At 29.1% G+C, this 22,271-nt stretch overlaps 3 protein-coding genes across 4 annotated transcripts; 1 reads left to right on the plus strand and 2 right to left on the minus strand.

The window, feature by feature from the left end:
* Window positions 1-1,594: 1,594 nt before the first annotated feature.
* LOC137822586 (phenylacetaldehyde oxime monooxygenase CYP71AN24-like) lies at window positions 1,595-3,560 on the plus strand. Its single transcript, XM_068627496.1, has 2 exons — window positions 1,595-2,554; window positions 2,747-3,560. Exons 1-2 carry the CDS (start codon window positions 1,634-1,636, stop codon window positions 3,362-3,364), a joined length of 1,539 nt encoding a protein of 512 aa, XP_068483597.1. The 5' UTR covers window positions 1,595-1,633; the 3' UTR covers window positions 3,365-3,560.
* A 4,849-nt stretch (window positions 3,561-8,409) lies between these two features.
* LOC137821789 (small ribosomal subunit protein uS4y-like) lies at window positions 8,410-10,050 on the minus strand. Its single transcript, XM_068626542.1, has 3 exons — window positions 9,891-10,050; window positions 9,414-9,795; window positions 8,410-8,771 (listed from the first exon to the last, which is right to left on the minus strand). Exons 1-3 carry the CDS (start codon window positions 9,916-9,918, stop codon window positions 8,588-8,590), a joined length of 594 nt encoding a protein of 197 aa, XP_068482643.1. The 5' UTR covers window positions 9,919-10,050; the 3' UTR covers window positions 8,410-8,587.
* Window positions 10,010-20,573, minus strand: LOC137821790 (protein IWS1 homolog 1-like). Of its 2 annotated transcripts, XM_068626544.1 has the most exons (7): window positions 20,455-20,573; window positions 20,131-20,358; window positions 19,912-20,041; window positions 19,765-19,827; window positions 19,578-19,655; window positions 13,033-13,108; window positions 10,010-10,123 (listed from the first exon to the last, which is right to left on the minus strand). In XM_068626544.1, exons 2-6 carry the CDS (start codon window positions 20,322-20,324, stop codon window positions 13,046-13,048), a joined length of 528 nt encoding a protein of 175 aa, XP_068482645.1. In that variant the 5' UTR covers window positions 20,325-20,358; window positions 20,455-20,573; the 3' UTR covers window positions 10,010-10,123; window positions 13,033-13,045. The 2 variants fall into 2 exon arrangements, with proteins under 2 accessions (XP_068482645.1, XP_068482644.1); XM_068626543.1 differs by lacking the exons at window positions 10,010-10,123; window positions 13,033-13,108 and adding an exon at window positions 19,136-19,327.
* Between the last annotated feature and the right edge of the window lie 1,698 nt (window positions 20,574-22,271).

Consider the following 22,271-nt stretch of genomic DNA (forward strand, 5'->3'; position numbering starts at 1 on the left):
ATTTCAAACGACAAGTCATTTTATGAAAATTTCAAAACCCATGATATTTTATTGAGATTCTTAAACCCATAATATTTAACAGAGATTTTGAAATTTATAATATTTTAATACAAAATATTTTACGAAAATTCTTAAATTTATGATATTTAATCGACGTTCTGAAAAGCTTCTCTTACGAGGTTCTAAGAAGCTTTTCTTGATATTTAGAAAAACCTCAATTTTAATTCTTTCTTAAAAGTGATTTAACCAGAAAAAAATACTATTTAATAAAAAAATTAATTCTAGCCATAAATAATATAAAAACAAACTCCCCGTTAATATAATTTGTTCTTGTAGTATATATATCCCTCTTTTGTCACGATAACACCGAAAGAATTAAATCAGCTCTAAACCAATCTCTTTATGTGTCGGCAAGTACACCTTTCAATATTTCTACACCCTTCTAACATCTAATAAAAAAATTAATATTTTTTCTATTCATCTCAGGAAAATATTTTTTGATGACACCTATATTCACGTTTTTATAATAAAATATTATACTAAAATAATAAATAAAAAATATTATAATAAAATAATAATTTATAGAATTGTAATTTTGATATAGGAAAAAAATGATGATATCAATAAAAGTGTCCTGTAAATAGTGTGAGATTGGTAATTGAGTATGATTACCATTCTGCTGTAAGCATAAAAAAATCAATTTAATAATTTAAAATATAACATTTTAATAATATATATTTTTACTTTTAATTTAAAATTTTAATATATATTATAAAATTTTTAAAGTAATAGGTTATAATGTGGATGTTTAAGTAGTGTGAGAAGTATTCTTTTTTTTTATGATTTTTATCTGTCAATTCTAAGGTTGCTGATAACAAGCACCTCTTTTTCAATGAAACTTCAACCAATAATGTAACTTTACTATGACTTAAGCTATTACCATGTGTATTAACATAATATATGATATAAAAATACTGAAAGAAAAATCCAAAAATAATTCAGATATATATATATATATATATATATATCTATTAAAAAAATTGAAGGATAATTGTGATATGAGAAATATGCCGACTCAAGATGTACAGTTCATTTTCTTTTGGTCTGAGAATGAATATCATCATTGTTCTTGGATGAGGCAAAGTTTCAACACTAAAGATAATCACAAACTTCATTCATCATGCCTCTTTTGAGTACTGCCAAACGCAGTTCTAATCTCCTTTTCAGCTTCATCTCTGCACGCACGTTGCTTTAGAATAAGTAGACAAAAGGAAGGAAACTACATAAAAAAAACATGGCATTGCCGATGCACCGAAACACATAGAATAGTTGAGAAGCACTGTTATAACTTAATCATTCTCTTTAAACACATTTAATAATTCACTAAAAACTATAGATTAGTATATATAAATAAGATTCACATATATATAAGTCATAATTCAGTCAATAATAAAATAAGTATACAAGTATTTAAAAGATATAAACAGATCTTAATAGCATTTCTATATTTTCATAAAAATAATCAGTAATCAAGATGATAACCACTTAAGTTATGAATAAACATGTTCAGTGTAGGTATATATAGTGCTATAGTTCTGCATCAATATGAGTAAGTGATTTAACGAAAGGAAGAATGGCTCTAAATCTACCAAGGTGCGTGAAGCAAGTGACACAAGACCTAAATGCTACCCTTTTCTTGCTGTTTTCCTTCTTCATCAGCATGTTTCTGGTGTTTAAGCTCACAAGAAGAACCAAACACAATCTACCTCCATCCCCTCCAAAACTACCTATAATCGGAAACTACCACCAGTTAGGAACACTTCCCCATCGCTCTTTCCAAACCCTCTCACAAAAATACGGTCCTCTGTTGTTGTTGAAGCTGGGTCAGCTTCCCGTTTTGGTGGTTAACTCGGTAGGTTTAGCCAGAGAAGTTTTGCGAATCCAAGACGAATTTTTCGCGAGTAGGCCACATCTCACAGCCCCGAGAATCTTGCTCTACGGGTGCAAAGACGTTGCGTATTCATCCTACGGTGATGAATGGAGACAGAAAAAGAAACTCTGCGTGGTGGAATTGCTGAGCACGGAAAGGGTTAAAGCCGTTCGGTTCATAAAAGAAGAAGAAGTGGAGGCACTGGTTAGTAACATACGTAAAGCATGCACGGGCAGTGGTTCTTCTGTGAACCTCAGCGAGATGCTTGTTAGGACCCCAAACAACATAGTGTGTAGGTGTATATTCGGAAGGAAATACGATGGTGAAGGTGGAAACTGCAGATTTGGTGAGCTTGCAAGGAAAGCGATGACTCAAATTTCAGATTTCAGTTTCGGAGACATATTTCCATTGTTGAGTTGGGTTGACGTTCTGAGTGGCCAAACCAAAAAGTATAAATCAACTTTTGAAGCATTGAATGCTATCTTCGATCATCTAATTGAAGAGCGTAAGATGGAAAAGGTGGATCCTGAGAAGAAAGACTTCCTTGACACTCTCCTTCAACTTGAAGACAGTGATAGGCAAGAGTTCGAGCTCACATATGATGACGTAAAAGCCCTTATCATGGTATTTCTTTCTATGCTTCTTTCTTCTCTCTGCATGTTTTTGTGACCACAGAAAGAGTTTTGGAATGAAATAAGAAAAAAGAAAAACACAGTAAACGTGATAAGTGAAACACATTTTTCTTGAAACAACATAAGCAGCATGGCCTTAAGCATTGCCATAAAAATGGGCTATTTATTGTTTCCATAATTTCAGGATATGGTTTTGGGAGGAAGTGACACAACTTCAACAACACTAGAATGGGCAATGTCAGAGCTTATAAGAAATCCAGGCACAATGAAGAAAGTGCAGGAGGAGGTAAGAAGAATTGCGAGGGATAAATCAAAGATAGAAGACAATGATATCGATGAAATGAAGTATTTAAAATGTGTAATCAAAGAGACTCTGAGGTTACACCCACCTGCTCCACTTTTGGTCCCTAGAGAAACAACATCCAATGTGAAACTTGGAGGGTATGATATTCCTGAGAAAACAATGGTGATTGTCAACGCATGGGCAATTCAGAGGGACCCTGAATTTTGGGAAAAGCCTGAAGAATTTTTACCAGAGAGATTTGAAAAGGGTGAGTTTAATTTCAATGGTAGAGACTTTCAGTTTATCCCATTCGGTTCTGGGAAGAGAAAATGCCCTGCTATGACATTTGGGCTAGCAACAGTGGAATATGTGCTTGCTAATCTTTTATGTCACTTCGATTGGAAGCTATCTAAAAGTGGTGAGTCTGATTCAGACCTTGACCTGACTGAGAAATATGGCCTCACTACCAGTAGGAAAGAACCTCTGCATCTCGAACCAATACCGATTTCCAATTTCTAAACAACGATTACCCAACTTTATTTCATTTTGTGTTTACAAGTTGTTTTAATGCATGTCATATGTTGCAGTACTATAGTGTGATGTAGTTTCTTTTTGTTTCGTTTTATAATTTGTGTTTGAGAGTTATTGTTAAAGCAGCAGTATTTAACTTTCCTGTTGAATCATATGTCTATGAATAAAATGTCTTTTGTACCTATTTCCATTGAGATATCGAAAAACATATTATACATTTAATTATGTTATCTTCAACAAGTACCAATAGTATGCAAAAAAAAAAAAAAAACACTTAGGAATGAAATTTATACAAGTTAACTTACTAATGGTCCCATCAAGTTTCTCTATACATAAATTATTTTTCCTTATGAATCATAAATTATGATTCATGAAAATTAAATAAAAATTAATTTTAAAGATAAAAAACAATTAATTATTATATTAATTAAATTAAATATTATTTTAAAAATTAAAAGAATTATTAATATTTAAAATAATTTTTATTATTGATAAATAATTTTTAAATTAATATTTAATTTGTTATTAATATTTACATGTCAATTTAAAAATTAATTTATAAATTTCATTAACTATATAAATTATTCTCTGCGAAAACATGGAAAGAGTTGAAGATTGGAGAGGGTCGTGAAATCACTTTCTATACAATAAATTTATATATTAATAACATTTTTAAAATAATATTTAATTTATTAATAGTATAGTAATTAATTATTTTTATGTAAAATTATATTTATTTAATGATTTTTTTATAATAAAAAAATTCAAATACAATGGAAGAATGAAAGAAAGCATAAGATAAACTAAGAGATATTGGAAGACCCTCCAAATTTTGTTTAAGTAACAGCTAAAATTTTACTGAATGAACTCAATTTTATTTCATTAGTAACTACGTATTTAAAATATGATTTTGTATATTTACATCTTGTGTGCTTCTTTTTCTTTCTCATTTTCTTCTTCACAAAAAATGTGGTTTTGTGTTGTTGTCTCTAATAGTGGTCGCAACAAGTGTGTTGAAGGTTCCATGGTGACTCAGAGCGAATGGGTGGGATCTTACCTTCAATTAAGACAGAATTTCATATTACATGGTTCATGATAATGGAGTTTGTAACATGTGTAGTCATGGAGCGAAGTCGGATGAATCTACATCATAGTAGTGGAGAGTGTGAAAAAGGAGTTGATGAGTTTTTGCAATTTGCTCACCAAAACGAAAAACCTATGGGACATATTTTTATCCTTACATTTGTTGTCTAGATCAAATACGTCAAGATTTGGGAAGAATAAGTGATCATCTCGTTTTTTCAATTAAGAATGTCAAATAATAACAAAAATAACTAATAAGGTGTTCACATAAAATGTTGTAATACCTTAATATCTTGGCACGTGAAGTTCTTTTTTGTCTCTTCAACCTCATCCCATGATGGAATGACAATAGAAAAATTTTGTCGAGTTATCAATCCCAAATAGATGCTAAACTTAGCAGCAGCATATGGGTCAAACAGCTTACCCGAACGAGGATCTACGTCAACATGCATCATCTCCTTAATAATCTATCCCATAGTGATTTGAGCCAATCGGGTACATATCTACTTGGTATGTTCTTTCCGCTGCCAGGTCTTAAGTCTTTCATAATCCCAAAAATAACAATCTCAATAAATCATTTCACAAAATATTTGAAAACACTATTAAAAGAAAGGTTTAATGGCAATGGGGGACTACATTAAGAAAAAATATTGTGATAAATATTGGGATGAAAAATTGTTTTCAACCAATAATAAAAGTACGGAAATTAGTAATAGATACACACTTATTAAGAAGCTACATTTTACTATCATTATCTTTCCAATGACATGCATGTTGTTCTCTTTGTTATCTACATCGATAGAAAGTGTTCTTGGTGAGAAAGACGATGTCTTATGCATGTTGAAACAATTTTTTAATTGGTTAAAACTAACCATTTTAATTTTAGATAAAACTATGTTTTTTGTGTTTTCAATAGAACTCGAAGTTTTCAAATTTGATAAGAGAGAATTACTACTTCATGTGAGAGAAAATCTTGAAAGCTCTTGGATCACTTTTGCTGCAGCGAAAAGCTTTTTCTGAGTTTTTCATAACCTGTTTATTCTTCAACAAAACTTAGGTGTAGTTGTTTCATATTTGAATCTTTTTTGTAGTTCTGTGTGAAATTGGATAGGATTTATAATTTTTGTTAAGTATTGTATGGTTGAAAAACACTCTTGTAGGGTTCGAGATTTGTGTTCTTGAGAGTCTTGTGTTGTAAAGATCTTGTGATTTAGTAAAATCTTAATTAGTGTGGTTTGGAAACTGGATGTACCTCTTGTGAAAGAGTGAACCAGTGTAAAAATTATTGTGTGATCATCATCCTCTTCATCCAGTTGGAATTTTCTTATACATAGGTTGGAGTTGGCAGAAGCAAATGGAAGTGATGAGTCAAGGAGAGCTCCATTGGAGCCATGGATTCCTTGGAGTTGTCATGAGGTTTGGGGAGAGAAATTGGTTCAGCCAAATCACCTTGAGAATGATAGAAGACGCCAAAAGATATATATTCTAGAGAAGCTTTACAAGAGAGTGTTAGGCTTACAATTTGACAACATAACACTCATATATTTTATCTACTAATTCATGAGTCAAGCACCTCAATATATAGGAGAAAGGTTTGACCAAGCTACAAGCAATTTGGTGGAAAAAGTAATTAAGTTAGCTTTTTCAAAAAGGAACACAATCGAATCAAAGTAATTTGATTATCACATTAATAAATGAACACAATTAATCGAATGAAAGCAATTCAATTAGTACGTTAAAAAATAAATACAATTAATCGGATGAAAGTAATTCGGTTAACACCTTCGAACATAAACACAATTAATCGAAGCAAATTAATTTAGTTAATATGTTCAATCAAATTAATTCATTGTGTGCTAATGAACAATAACAAAAATTGTAACGGAACTTAGTTTGTAACGTAGTCAAGTTAGTTTTTTCGATTTTAACTTAATTAAAGCAATTTGGCCTTACTATTAACATTTGAAACTTAAGATGCATAGAACACTCATTTCATTAATTTAAAAGTTTACGATATATTTAGTCATTGACTAGTTGACTATTGACGAAATCTTTATTTAAATTAAATACATATACATTGAGAGTCGGAGTGAATTCAGAGTCTAAGTGAAGTGCACGTGTTGGCACATGACCTTCTTAAAGTCTTTCATATATAGCCTTCTAGGCTAGCTTCCGCTTGGCATTCTCAACCTTTATCTCTGATACTCTCTTCTCAATTTTTTCCTTCTCGAGAAGAATAATGCAAGCATTGACCTCCTTCAGCTTATTTATAGCTTACTTCGCACTCTCAAGGCTCCCTTTTTAGAAGCTCTACCTCGACCTCCAATGCTGAGATTTTGCCTTGGCCTTGAGCAATCTCAAATGATTTGGCGAAAAGTTCAAGCTTTGATTTTGCCTTATCCTTTAGTAACTTTTGCTCCAACTCTTGTACCTTAACAATCTTCCCAGCATTGGTTTTCTGCAATTCTTGCATTTTTCTTACCATTTCAACATTTTTAATAGTCGTGCCCTTAAATTTAAATATTAAATTTCTATATTCACAAGTATACATTCCAATTTTAATTGCAATTTCGATTTAAGTATTTTCTATTTTAAGTTTTTTTTAGATTTTGTTCTTCAGGAAATTCTTTTGTTTCTTTTCAATTTTTGTTTCAGCACTTTTACACTATTGTCTTTTATATTTCAATTAGACAGAGAGTTTTACACTAATACAATTATTAGACCAGTCTAGTAGATGATTGTCCATTAGATCTAATGGTTAGTCTTCTTATTTATAAATTCATATGTTTTACATGTTTTTAAAGTTCTAATTGTAGTTTTAATTATTTTTACATTCTCTCATTGTTTTTGTCTATTATAATTCTACTTTTATAGTCTGATACATGCTTTGTTTTTCGTTTTACTATTACAATTTCATTTTTCTGTTATTTTAATTCCAATTTTTTATTATTATTAGTTTTCAATTTCAATTTTTCAAGTTTCCGTTAAGTCCTTAACTCAATTGCATTGTTTTTTATTTCGATTTTTCTTTTCTACTCAATTGCATTATTTTTTATTTCAATTTTTCTTCTTTTTTTTGTTATGCTTTGTTTTTTGTTCTTTACGTTTATTGTTTTTGTGAATTCAATTTCTCCTTGCTTTAATTTGTTCAAAGAAAATATGAAGCAAGGAGTTGTGCAAGATGGATCTTTCGGAATTTAAGATAGGTTAGTCAATATACTACATTAAGGGAACTTAATTTTTGTTTGAAATTCCATATCCAATAATTTATGTTCACATTATAAACAACCGGAAAAAGTAAGAGAAAACAATGGTAGTTTACATACTTGCAAGTGTTTCATATAATAAAAGATACAACACGTGGTTTTCAATCGTGTGATAAGAGAAATTTTTATCTCTTCACTCTATAAGGGCGCACTGGGAGTGTCTCTAACTTCTCTCTAACCACAAGATCCACATAAAGTACATGTCTACATAAAGATAATCTATTGGATAGTTGCATCTTAGAAATTGGCCTAATGAGATTAGGGAGCATCGATCTTATGAGATCTAATGTGAAGTGTGATGTTTTTGTTAATATACCATTTTACTTATTATAACGAAACAAAACTTCTTGGATGGCACTGAGTATAAATTGGCTCTTGCTATAGCAAGTTCAGGTATATGAATTCTTTGATGTTCATTCACAACTACTCTTCTACTAGAGTGTAAGCATTTGATTTGAGATATCCACTACAAAGCAATCACTAGCTGTAGATTAGAGGAAAAATACTCACATCGACTGCTCTATAATTAAGGACCTATTTATTAATATAACTACATATTTCAACCGAGAAATCCATTCAAACACACTTCAACTGTAATGTTCTAAAAAACTAAGTGCAGATGAAGCTCAGAAACCAAGGTTCGTTAGAAGTTGAGGGCAGAAAACGAATTAATTAAAATCAAAATTATTTAAAAGAAAATCTTAATATATAAGTTGAAAAAAACATAATATGTCAAGCAAAATGTTTTCCCAAACATGGAACCGAGGATGAAAATGTATTACAATCAAAAACGATAATCTAATGCACGTAAAGTAAAAGGTAACAGAAGGTGTAAATGCACTAAAAAGACATCATTAATAGTCTAATCCTCATCTTCCTCATCTCCATCTCCACCTGCTGCCTTCTTAGCAGCAGCCCTTTGGTTCCTTCTCTTCACTCTTCCAGGGCGTCCTCCACCAAGGGGACTTGTAAGTGAAAAGTCAATGTGCTTCTGTGAGTCCACCCTCACCAAGAAAGAGGGGATGTTCACCACTTGCCTACCAACCCTGCCGATCCCAAATGACACAATAAAAAGGTCATTCTCCCAACAATATATCAATAACAAATATATCAAACAATTAGTTCTTGCAAAACATTCAGCTCATGAAAAAGAATTTTGTAACACTTGATAGTGTATGAGAGAACTTCCCAAATCGGCTCACAGTATATTCACACTAAAATTAAGATCTTACAACCTTTATAAAATAAATTCACCCTATTACATCTTCAATCATGAAAACAACTTGGTTCCATTTACATATATTACTTCACAAGCAATTATAAAAGAAAAAAAAAGTACAATGAACTATATATTTCTGCAGAGAATTAAGCTAATTTCAATTAACAAAAGAAAAATAATTCATTTTGCTTATGATTACTCAATACATCCAAATATAACCTAATTCACAAACACTAAAGCAATTACTTGTCTATATAACCTCTTCAAGAATAGGAAAGTAAAACACTATAAAAAAATATCAAGAACATTGCATTTGTTTTCCGGTATATGCATTTTTAGTGCTAATCAGAAATAAAACATACAATTTTAAAAAAACGCAAACTCAGGGAAAAATCCTAAATTCAATACTGCATAATTTCCGATAATGAGCAACAACGAAAAAAGAGTGGATTTGGAAGTGGAAAAGGACCTGATGTGCCTCTGCTTGATGAGAACCCTGGCATGGTGGATGGACTTGGCCATGCCGGACTTGAAGACGAGGGTCTGGAGGCGACGCTCTAGGAAGTTCTCGACAGTGAGTGCGAGGACGTAATCGAGTTTGTTCTGGGTCTCGTCTAGGAGACCGTAGCGGAACATGCGGCGGAGGAGAGCCTCGCCCTCAAAGATCCGGCGCGGGTTCTTCTCGTCGAGCGTGAGGAGGTTACGCGCGTTGTTACGGATGCGGCTAAGGGCGTACTGCACCCTCCAGAGCTCCCTCTTGCACCGCAGCCCGTACTCCCCCACCAGCTTCAGCTCCGCGTCCAGACGCTCCTTCTCATACGGACGACGCGGCTTCTTGAACGTCTTTCCATCTGTCATACAAAACAAAAGAGATCAATGGCGTTATTACGGTTGTTGAACATCATAAAACGGCGTTGTGAGGGAGTGTTCATCCATCTCTACTCACAGTTCCTGTAAAACGAAACGTGGACCATGACTGTTGTCTTCTACGGCGGTGCCGTTTTTCCTTCTCCGCTGCTGTCCTCTACTCGCACTTGCGCCTGGATCTTCTGTCTCCCTTTGTTTCGCCTTTTTAAATGAGAAACCCTAAATTTTACCTGCCATCTATTATTTGAGGTTCGCGAAATTAACAAATGGGACTGGGCCCAACTTCTTCACCCATACACACTTTCTTTCTTCCTGCACCCCAAGTTTTCAACCCACCATGGGTAGAAATGTCAATTTCATTCTTAATGAAAAAATTAATAAAAATCTGTTCAATTAATAATTTGAAATAATCACGGACGTGGTACAAGTATATACACATTCATATGAAGATAAAACAAAAAAATAATTATAACATGTGTAGAATGGAATAGTGAAACTCACACCTACACATCTGTTATTGTTCTTTTTATTAAAAAAAATATAATTTTATTATTTCATTACTTTTCTATTTATTAATTTTATAAACACTAAGTTCATTTTCAATGTATTATCAAATATAAATATAATGATAAAGAAAAAAAAAAATATATATATATATATTATTTTTGTAAAAAAACAATATTAGCATTATTATATTTAATTTTTTTTCACAAAGACAATATTAACAGTATTATAGTTGTGTAGAATATTTTTCTTTTAAAAATAAATTCAAACATATTTGATTTGATTGTGCTAGAATGATTATGTAAGAAAAATAAATAAAAATACATAATTTAACATTGACAATTTTTTTAAAAATGTTGTTATATGTCAAAAGTGTGGCTTAAACTTTTCACTTTCTTATGTATTTAGATGTTAGTTTACTTTTAACCTAAAACATACTTATTTTAGATATAAAAAAAATATAAGTCCTTTCTTCCTTCATTTCATAGTTTGGATCTTCTATGAGATGTTGACAAAATTTAGATTGTATATTTTTTTATTGTAATTGTATTATATCATATTCAATATTTATATTTGAATTAAATTTAAAAAGATTTATGGAGATAGAATTGCGTTATAGATTTTTGAATTACACATTATAGATCTAAAAATATATTTTTAAATTTCTGGACTATGTAAAATATATTTTAGAAGTATGTTATAAATTATATAAATTATATAAAAGTATACAATTTATAATATATTTAAATTGTATAATTTAAATATATTTAGATTTTATAATCCAAAATACATTTATGATTTATAAATTTCACAAATCAAACTATATTATAAATTATACCATTTAAGATATTTCTAATTCGATAAATATTTTATTTTATTTTTTCCCATAACTATATACAAAGTGAAACTAAGAGGATGGTGTTTAAAATATTTATAATTAATAGACAATTTGAAATTTTTTCACACAAATAAGAGGATGATTAAAGAAATTGTGTCTAATGAGAATAATGGAAATTTAAATCAATTTATTAATATTTTTACGTAATTTAGCAGTAGTTGAGGCATGAACATAAAAATATATAAAATATTAGTTATGTACTTTTAAAATAAATATTATATTTGAATATATTGTATAAAATATAAAAATAAAACATTCTACTTTTCAAATTTATCATCCCAAAATAAAGTCTTATTTTAATTAAAAAATAAAAATTTAATTAGCTTTTGTAAAAAAACTGTGTTTAGATTTTATTTTTTATTTTATTCTTATATTAATATTTATTTTATCAAATTATTTTGGATTTTTGTTATTTTATTATTATTTTTGAATTTTGATTGCAAGTATTATTGTAATAAATTAAAATATTACACATATAATTATTGTTGAATTTTAATTAACTGTTTTATATTTTATTTATTTAATAAATTTAATAAGATTTATTTTCTTAAAACAAAATTCTAATAAATATACAAATGAAAAATAGTTTTTAATAATGTATCAAATTTCAAATAATTTATGTAGAAAAAAATCTACATACACCCAAAAAAGTTTAAATAGTTTTAAAATTATATTAATTTAAATTTTATTTCTCTAAAATATGTTTTATGAAATACAATAATTATAAAAGAATATTTTTCTAACAAATTAATTTTGAATTAAATAATTATTTTTTATTTAAACATCACTTTCAAACAGAAATTCTGTTAACATATAGTATATTAATGTATATCTAATTTTTTTTTAAAAATAAGATGAACTAGTTTTTCGAAATAAAATTAAAAATGGAAAATTTTTAGTATATACTTAAATATGTCAATTTTATCTTAAATTTTTATTTTTCAAAAGATAAATAATGATAAATTAATTAATTAAAAAAATTAATTAAATAGATATATATCTATTATAACTTTAACTGTTTTGTATGTTATTTATTTAATACATTAAAAAAACAAATTAATGTGAATTTTTTATTTTTAAATATTTACAATTTTGAAATATATTTGTAAAATATAAATACCACATATATATATATATAATATTGATATTTCAAAATTTCATAAACATATTGTACATAACTATCCATTTTTTACTTCTTCATTTAAAACATTACTGATCACTGATTTAGATTGATAAGGAGAAAAAATTTTAAGAAAAAAATACGAAGAAAATAAGATTACTTGGATTGGAATATATTAGAATAAATTTATAAAAAAAAATTATTTAAATTTATGAGTGATGTGATAGAATAAAAAAAAATTAACAGATATAAAACGTAAATTTATAAATTTATCTTAATTTTTTAAAATATTTAAAAAAATAATAATAAGACGAAATTAATTTATTTATTGCAAGAAAGATTCCTATTTAGATATAGTAATATGTGAAGAAAAATAAGTCTCCAAAGGTGAAGAAATTGAAAAAGTCTTCTTCACTTTCTATGTAAGAAACATACTATATCTAAATAGGAAACAAAGGAAGCATACAAGACTTATTTTTATCAATCAAGAAGCTTTAAAGCAAAAATTGAATTCTGCTTTACTTTTTACTTACCACTTCTCAACTAGTTTCTTTATCAGATTTTGATAAAAACATAATTACTGGAACCTTAGTAGATATTTGTAGTTTACTAACACTTTACTACTGGTTGCAAAAACTTCTTTTGAAAGTGACATGATAACTTCGTAAAAAAAAATTAAAAAGTAAATAAATCACCAACCTGAGGATCATTATTAGACAAGTTTATCATAGATAAAGTTGTTATCATCCACACTCCTCACACCCTCGTCATCATCCTGTTAATTTAATTAAAACACAAAACTTCAATAAAGTGGAGAACACAAACCCTATATTCACAAATAATAATATATATGGTAATAAGTTTAACATATTTATTATATATAACACTTCTAATTTAAATCACTGGAAAAATAATCACTTTAATGATCACTTAAATCGTTTGTTAAAAGTATTTCAGTCAATCGCTAAGTACATTTGCAACTGAAATAGACACCAAATTAAAATGAAAGTAAAGTAAAAGGTGATAACGACCAATTTTTTAGATCGAATTAGCAACCAATTTTTTATACTAAATCGATCGGTGAAGTAAAAGGTGATAACGACTACCGTTTTTTGTCGCTAATAAGTTTAAATAATTAATTAAAAATAAATAAATTGTGGTGGTTAATTTAACGACTAAATTGGAGATCTATAACTACCAAATTTATTTCAATGGTTAATTTGGTGGCTAAACTAGAGATCTATAGTGACCAAATTTATTTCGGTAGCTAAATATTTTTTTTTAATTATAGGGAGCAATTCTATTCCGGTCGCTAAATAATGACAGTTTAGAATCAACAACCAAATTAGTTTTTGTGGCTATTTTTATATGTATTATTAATACCTATAACCTATTTATAAACAATTTTCAAATTTGCTTATAAATACTTAAAATTCAATCAAGTTAAACAAGAATGAACTACAATACATAATTTAAGAAAAAGTTATATACAAATTAAAAGTAAACCATATTACACAACGCAAATTATTATAAACAAGTTAAAAGTGTCAAATTTGTTATATAATTCAACAGACAAAGTAGTAGGATCTGAAGGACCTGACATGGGATTATTCATTAAATGTGTTGTAAGATGAGTTGTATCTGCTTTTGTTTTTTGCGCATGTGTTCACTTTGTTGTTCATGATTTTTCATCAATCGCTCAATCTTTTCTTCTAGTGTCCGCTCCTTGACATCTTTTGCCACAAGTTCAGCATTTAGCTTTTGAATAGTCTCATATTTGATGGACTACTGAAGCTTGGCTTCTAGCAGAGTGAGCAATTGTGGAACTATTAAACCTTTTGCTCAATACACCAAGTCCATAAACATTTCCTTTTTTATTTCCACCTCCAACAACATTAATGTATATTTCGTTGTCATCCATGGAGGCAACATGAGAGTTTTGCAAAGATAAGTCTTCAAGCATCTGCTATTCTTGGGCTTCTTCTTGGTGTTTCTTATATTTCTATTGAAAATTAAGTCAAATTGATTATTATGAAGAAAACATATAGTAAAAATTAAATTATAACTTAAAGTTTAAACATACAGCAAGGTCGCGGGTCTTAACCCATTATCCAATCTTCAATTTCTTCATTCTCTCTACAATATTCTCCTAAACAGTTGGTTGTTGTTCAAGCTCCTTAGTCTACATAGATTTAATGAAAAGATATAATTGAATAACTAAGTATAATATATTGTATTTAAATTAAATATAGAAAAACACAAAAATATAATAATATTACCATTTTTTCAAAGTGAGCTATTGTAGATATAGAACCACCACAGTAGGCTGAGGCTCCCTTCTCAACAGTCTGATTCGCGCCTTGGTAATGGCACTTTGTTCTGGAATTCTATAGAACTCCAATGTTGGTCCAAGGTTGCTCGAACAAGTGGCAGAATCCATGTCCCCTTATCTTGACCATTTCTATCTTTATTCATAGCATTCGAACAAGTGGAGGATTGTCGTTTTTTGCTCTATGTTTCATTGAGGTGCATGATGACCTAACTTTCCACCGACAAACCAATTTTCCTTTTTCTTGAAGGTGGAGTTAGTTCCATTGGAACGAGAAAATTTATTATATTTCATTTTATGATTAGGTTTTTCCTCGTATCTTTATGGAGCTAGTTTGTCTTCTACCATTGTTGCAGACAAAGTTTTGGCCTTTGCAGTAGCACACTCCTTTCTATTTGTGTCTTCAATGATGATGTGGGTGATCAGATCTGGTAGTAACATTTGTTTGTGCTTGTGTTTCAATTGTTGTTTGAAATCAGTCCAAGATTGCGAAAGCTTTTCGATCAGTAGTTTGAACACGAATTCATTTGGAAAGGCTATGCTCTCTACTTTGACATCTTCAAGCAGCTTGTGGTATTCATTTATCTGAACTTTTGTGTCCTTGTATTAAATCATCTCCCAACGATAATAGTTTTTTTATCACGAACTTTGTTTAACGACGTCTTCAACAGTGTATTTGAGGATAAGGGAATACCAAATATCTTTTGCTTCCTTGTAAGAGTAATAAACATCGAACAAATTGTTAGATAACGCACTGAGGAAGGTGTGACAACCTACATTATTTGCATGGATCCAAACATCAAATTGTTTCGTAGGCGTGCTTGAGTCGAGTTTAGAAGTCGTAAGTGCAAAAGCAACTTCGTACATGTCCAACAGGGTGGACACACGTTCTTGTCAATGTCGAAAATTCTGACCGGCGAAAACTTCAATTTTTGAGACGTCCAGAAATGGTCTCGCAAAAATGGTTTGAGTTGCAAAAATAGCGTTTGCCATCTTGGATGTAGAGTTATTGTTGTTGTCTGTATTGTCAACCTTAAGTCCTTACGATTGTAGTAAATTAAAGCTGAAAACACGAAAATATTGGTTTCCTGAGGCGTGGGTAAACACGGTTCATGAGGACTTATCCGCGATATATTGTGCAAGTCCCCAAGAATACAATAGAAACTTATCAGATAATACAAGGATCAGAACTAGAAAGTAATCACCTCTAGAGTATGAACCCAAAATACCGGAAAATTTGAAAGTAAGAGAAAAAGAATAAATGAGTGAAAAAAGAAGAGAGGAAGGCGTGAGTGGGATGATTTTGGAGCAAAGGGGACACATATTTATAGATGGAGAAAGAGCAACAAACCACTGTGAAGATATGAAACTGCTCCATATCCAACGAATAAGAAAACATAATTGTCCCAAGTTCTAACCTCCAAAAGCAGAAGAGATCACTATAAAAGTGGGGAAGACTTGCGAGAAAGTAGGAACGCAGAGAAAGGAGAGGCGTGAACCTTCCCCGCTGTGGCGGCCGCAGTCTTGAGTGGAGAAAGGCAACGTCACGCATCAACATCGGAGCATATCCAGTCTCCTCTACATGTTCCAAGATCCCCTCCAACACCACCAAAAAAATCACTCACTTCCACAAGGTTTTTTGCACACAAACTGTTTTCCTCTTGTAATATTCGTTTATATGGTTTTACAACAAAAATGAAGTACAAAAGTGAAAAAAAAAATATCTTTGCACTAGGGAATGTTGAATACAACGAATCTTCTCGCCAACCTTCTCACACATGCTCAAATAATGGAATTGTTCTCTCAAACATTGCTCAAACATTGTGATTGGAGAAAAATGAAAGTATCGTGGTTTGAAAGGACGTATGTGAGTGAAAGAAGTATTGGTGCAACTATTGGAGTTACTTAAAAGTGATTTTATACTTTATTTAGAATTATTTAAAAAATTAAAAAAAGTTAAAATTACAATTAGTATAAAAATGAAGGAAGAAGGTGAGTGAAGTTCCAATTAGGCCAAATAAACAATAAACTAAACTTATTATTTGCATTTACATTTAAAAAAAATCTACAAAATACAAGTCGATATAATAAAAATAAATAATAGTATTTTATTTTATCATACTCCTTTTAACTCTATGAAATAATATATTTCAATTCTTTTAATTCTTCCTCAATCATTGAAAATAAATATTTAATTATATAAAAACTAATTCCACATTAATATAATTTTGTTTGTTTTACTTTACCAAAATATATTTAAATAGAAAAATAGTATTTTAGTCATAACCCTTCACAAAATATATGACAAATTCATTCTTTAAGCTACTAAAAAATTTAGGGGTGACAATGCGGGCTAGCTCGCCCCGCTCTTGGTCCGCAAAAAGCGGGCCAAGGCTGGCTACGCATAGAATTTGCGAGCTGATTTTTCTAGCCCGCCCCGCAAAAGGGTTGGCTCGCTGACAAGTGTCTAATTTCAGTAATATTTCATATTAAAATATAGACACTTATGAGAATTTATTGCTAATTTACATATAAAATACCTTTTTACATTTTTATGATCTTTATTTAAATAAGAGTATTTTATTATCAAATTTGGTATTAATTGCAGATTTTTAGGGACGATTGAAGATTTGGAATAAAGGAGAATAATTTGAGCTAAAAAGATAAAGTTGGAAGGTCCCAGAATGAAAAAAGATGCAAATAAAGATTGGGTCTTTTTTTTATGTTTTATCACTTAGCCCATTAGTGCGACACACCAAGCCACCTAACCCTAGAAAATTATGATAAATAGGGGGTTAGAGGTTCAACCCTAGTGTGCCAGATTGAGAGGAAAACACCATAGAGTGAATTGTAACCCAATTGGGAGAATGGAAGGTGCTAAAAGTATGCGTGGCTAATTCTACCCTTTGGGGTTGGGAGTAATCTGCTCAAAGTCTTATGTATTGAGGTGATATCTTATATATTAATATTCAGTTCTGGGTTGATTATTGGTATTGTTGTTTTACTTTTAACTTTCTGTGACAAATTGAGAATCTTAAATCTGACCGGGAGGTATTTTTAGGGTTCAGACCTAAACAACAATACTTAAAATATTTGAGTGCTAGGAATAGACTTGAAATGTTAATTGTTATTAAACGTCTGAGCTTCGTTCTAAGTTGTTCTTATAATTATGCGAGGGATTGATAGTTAGGGGACATTCTTAAGGATTTTATATGCGAGGAATCCATATAAATGATTTTTATATGGGCATCAATTTCAATCAAAGAACTTAATATTGACATGCTAATGAAAATACTTGAGAGTTACTTGAGAGTGAGAGAGATGAAACTAATCCTTATTTTTCCAATTGTTGTTCTGTTTTTATATTTAGCGATTATTGTACTCGATAATTCACCGATCCTTGTGGGATCGATATCTGTCTCTAAAAATATGCAATTAACACCAAATTTGAGAATAAAATCTCTTATTCAAATAAATATCATAAAAATGTAAAAAAGTATAAATTCATAAATTAGGGATTATTTTATATGTAAATTAGCAATAAATTCTCAGAAGTGTCTATATTTTAATATGAAATATTACTGAAATTAGACACTTATCAGCGAGCCAACCCTTTTGCGGGGCGGACTAGAAAAATCAGCTCGCAAATTCTATGCGTGGCCAGCCTTGGCCCGCTTTTTGCGGACCAAGAACGGGGCGAGCTAGCCCGCATTGTCACCCCTAAATTTTTTAGTAGCTTAAAGAATAAATTTGTCATATATTTTGTGAAGGGTTATAAAAAATATTTATTAAAAAAATAATTTTTTTAAATAATATTTTTGAATTTTTTTTATTTAGATGCATTAAGTAAATGGTCTCATAATATTATTTTCATGAAACATGCGTAGTAAGATGTTATTAAAAAATTTCAGAATGTAAAATACGAGGCTACATGAAGAAAATATGGGGTGTAGAAAAAAAAATTTACACTTTAAAGTTATGCGGAGCCGGCCTAAGCGGGTTGAAATAAGCAACCTGTCCCGCGTTTTTTTCAATGGGCTATGGGCCGGCCCACACGGCCCGCCCCACTTTGCCACCCCTAAAAAAATTTATCTTTCAACAAAAATATGAAAATTCCTAATTATTACTATAAGAATTATTTGTCTAAGATTTCTCCTAACTTATCTTCTTAGAACATCATATTTGTGAGAGAGAAATGATAACTTTGGGGGTAACATTCGAAATAAGATTTTTTTTTTAAAGTAATTCCAAATATTAGATCATGTAAACCTACTTTTGAAAAACAAAAAATACAAAAAACCAAAAATAAGTAATTTAGTACATTTTGTCACCCTTCATATACTTGACTTTCAATATTGATTACACAACCACTAATATAAAAAGTATTTTTGAATATAACAACAATATAATTATATTTTAATGTTATGTATATTATTTTAATTTAAAAAATAAAAATACAAAAATATAAAAAAGTATAGAAAAACAAATTTATTTCATTTCAACAGTTGTAATGCGATTTACAAAAAGTTTTCAATATAACATTTTTGTTTTCTTTTTACACATTTTTTTATATATGGTCTCTTAAACGGAACCCTATCATCTTCTACACTTCTTTTTCTTTCTTATGTCTTCAAATAGGATACTGTTATTGAATATAGGTCGACTCTGCAATTACAAAACATAAATTGACATAAACATAATTTTTTCGTAAAGAAGAAAGATAAAAAATGAACTGGTCATAGAACAAAAAATACGCACAAAGATAAAAATATTTTTTTAAATTTTTTTTATTATAAATATTAATATTTTGTTGTGAGTGTAAAATGGAGGATTACCCTTTCGATAGCTAAAAAAAACAACTTAGACATTTAAAACACTACATGACGAGCATCAAATTCAATCGTGCATTACTTACCCACTTGTCAACCAACTCCTTGGCTAGTTTTCTGTTTAGCCTGGTTTCTTCGTCGGATTTTGATAAAAACATAATCACCTGTGAACACAATAAAAAAAAGTCGAAATTATTAATAGATTAGACATATTTGAGGGTATTTTATGAGGTATTAGAAAAGAAAATTACTGGCATGATAAAGAAACCCTACCCTTCCAAGGCCACTCTTCTTCAGTTGTTCTCTCCTATCGCACTGCTCTAGGTCTATAGGAAACTGCATAACAAGACAAATAAATGTTAAATCTTTCTTGGTAAAATTAATCAGCTAAAATGCTATAGGAGTGTAATCTTGTATTACCTCATTCAAAATCCTCAAGATTTCCATGCGTATATTTATATTAGGCAAACTTCCATCAGGAAGTGGCTCAAGCCAATTCTTCAACAATGTTAGAATTCCATGATCTAAAAACTCTAACTGAAGTTGTTTCCTGCCAAATTGTTGCAAAAAGCATTAAAATAAGGACAAAGTAATATAGAATATTAAAGAAATATGAATGTTAGTAAAGTAAGGACATACTTGGAAAGGACTTGTGTGAGAAGAGGTAACTGCTTGAGTTTATTAATGGCAGGTTTCCCCTGTCTATTAAGATCAGCATCCTCTTGGGCTGTAACCTCAAGCCCAGCCATGACATTCGCCACTAGTAATGCTATTTCAGCAGGACTCCTCTCGTTCTTCTTCCTTTTCTTCCCTATTTTAAAAACATCCTTCATTTCTGAATCCTCTTAACCGTCCTCTTCGCGATACCTGAAAGCAAATTGATCAAAGAAAACGAGTGAATCAAACAAAGAAAAATCCTAACGCAGGTCTAATTCAAGAAAGAAAAAAAAAACAGAAACGCACCGAATATTGTCTTCGTAACCCATGGCTGATGCAGTGTGTGTTGGAAATTGGAAAAGATTATTAGAAAAGATTTGGAGGTGAGATATGCGCGAGCGATAATCAAGGTATGAAATGCAAAAGTAACAGATTTATTTTACGGAAATGAAAAGGAACAGCTACTCAGATTTTATAGTGTGTTATTGGAGGTGATAATTTCCAAAATAAAGATAAGATAAAATATTATTACAGATAAGATAAAATAATTTCAAAAATAAAAACTACATTTACCCTAAAATATTATTACAGAAAAGATAAAATAATTTCGAAAATAAAAACTACATTTACCCTAAAATATTACTACAGAAAAGATAAAATAATTTCAATAAAAACTACATTTACCCTAAAATATTATTAGAGAAAAGATAAAATAATTTCAGAAATAAAAATTACATTTACCGTAAAATATTATTACTGAAAAGATAAAATAAAGATATGATACTTCAATCTAAAACGGAAAATTTACTAAAATAACTTTATTATTTTTCTAGAGATATGAGTGAAACTGAAATATAAAATATCAATGTATTAAAATATATAAATTTATTTGCACAGTGAATCTTAATTAATTTGTACTTAATTTTTTTTAACTGCGACAAAGTATGATGTATGTATTAACTTTATTTATTATTTATAATTAATTTTTGTAAACTATATCTTTCATTATTTTTAGTGTTTTCTTAATCTTTTTTTTTTTAAATGATGAGAGTTCAATCACTACAAGAAGAAAATTGAATTTGGCGATCAATTTTTTTATCTGCATTTTTTTTATTGTTTGCATAATTATTTTATTTTGTGTATTTAAGTTTTGTTTTCTCCTTATTAGTTTTTATTTATTTATTTATTATAATATAAAAAATAAGATATTTAGGATATTTTTTTATTTTATTTTATCTCTTTATATCTATTATCTTTATCTTTATCTTGTTTTTATTTTATTTTATTTCTTTATATTTTTTTATCTTAATTTTATTTTGATTTCCTTTATTTTATATCTTTTCTGTTTTTAATTATTATTCTTTATATCTTTTATCTTAATTTTATTTTGATTTCCTTTATTTTATATTTTGATTTCCTTTATTTTATATTTTTCAGTTTTTAATTATTATTTTTCTACAGATATGAGTGAAACTGAAATACAAAATATAAAGATATCAATGTATTTAAAGATATAAATTTATTTGCACAGTGAATCTTAATTAATTTGTACTTAATTTGTTTAACTGCTACAAAGTATGATATATGTATTAACTTTATTTATTATTTATAATTAATTTTTGCAAACTATATCTTTCATTATTTATAGTGTTTTCTTAATCTATTTTTTTTTTCTTTTTTAAATACTAAGCATTACAAGAAAAAATAGTTTTAATGACTAATATAGACTTTTTTTAACTGATTTCATAAGACTGTTTTTGTCTATAAAAAAACACACATATTACAACACAATAAAAATTGAAAATTTATAACTATTAATAAAAAATAATTATATATATATATTTTTAATATATCAGTTTTCCACAAAATCAATATCTTGATACAAAATTTTAATTATCATCAAAACAATACACCACTGTTGTTATCAATTTTCTTACAATTTTTATTTTATGTTCACAACAGTTTTTTATTCCAAAATATATCTTTATTAAATTATTTTGATTATAAAATTGTAAAAATAAGTATTTAATTTTTTTTTTACATCTTATAACTAATCTCACATATATATATTATTTATAATGTATTGTAATTTTAAGATGTATTCAAAAGTTAATTTTAGTGTT

This window comes from Phaseolus vulgaris, chromosome 9 (assembly GCF_000499845.2).
Source record: "Phaseolus vulgaris cultivar G19833 chromosome 9, P. vulgaris v2.0, whole genome shotgun sequence".
In the NCBI taxonomy this organism is placed as follows: domain Eukaryota; kingdom Viridiplantae; phylum Streptophyta; class Magnoliopsida; order Fabales; family Fabaceae; genus Phaseolus; species Phaseolus vulgaris.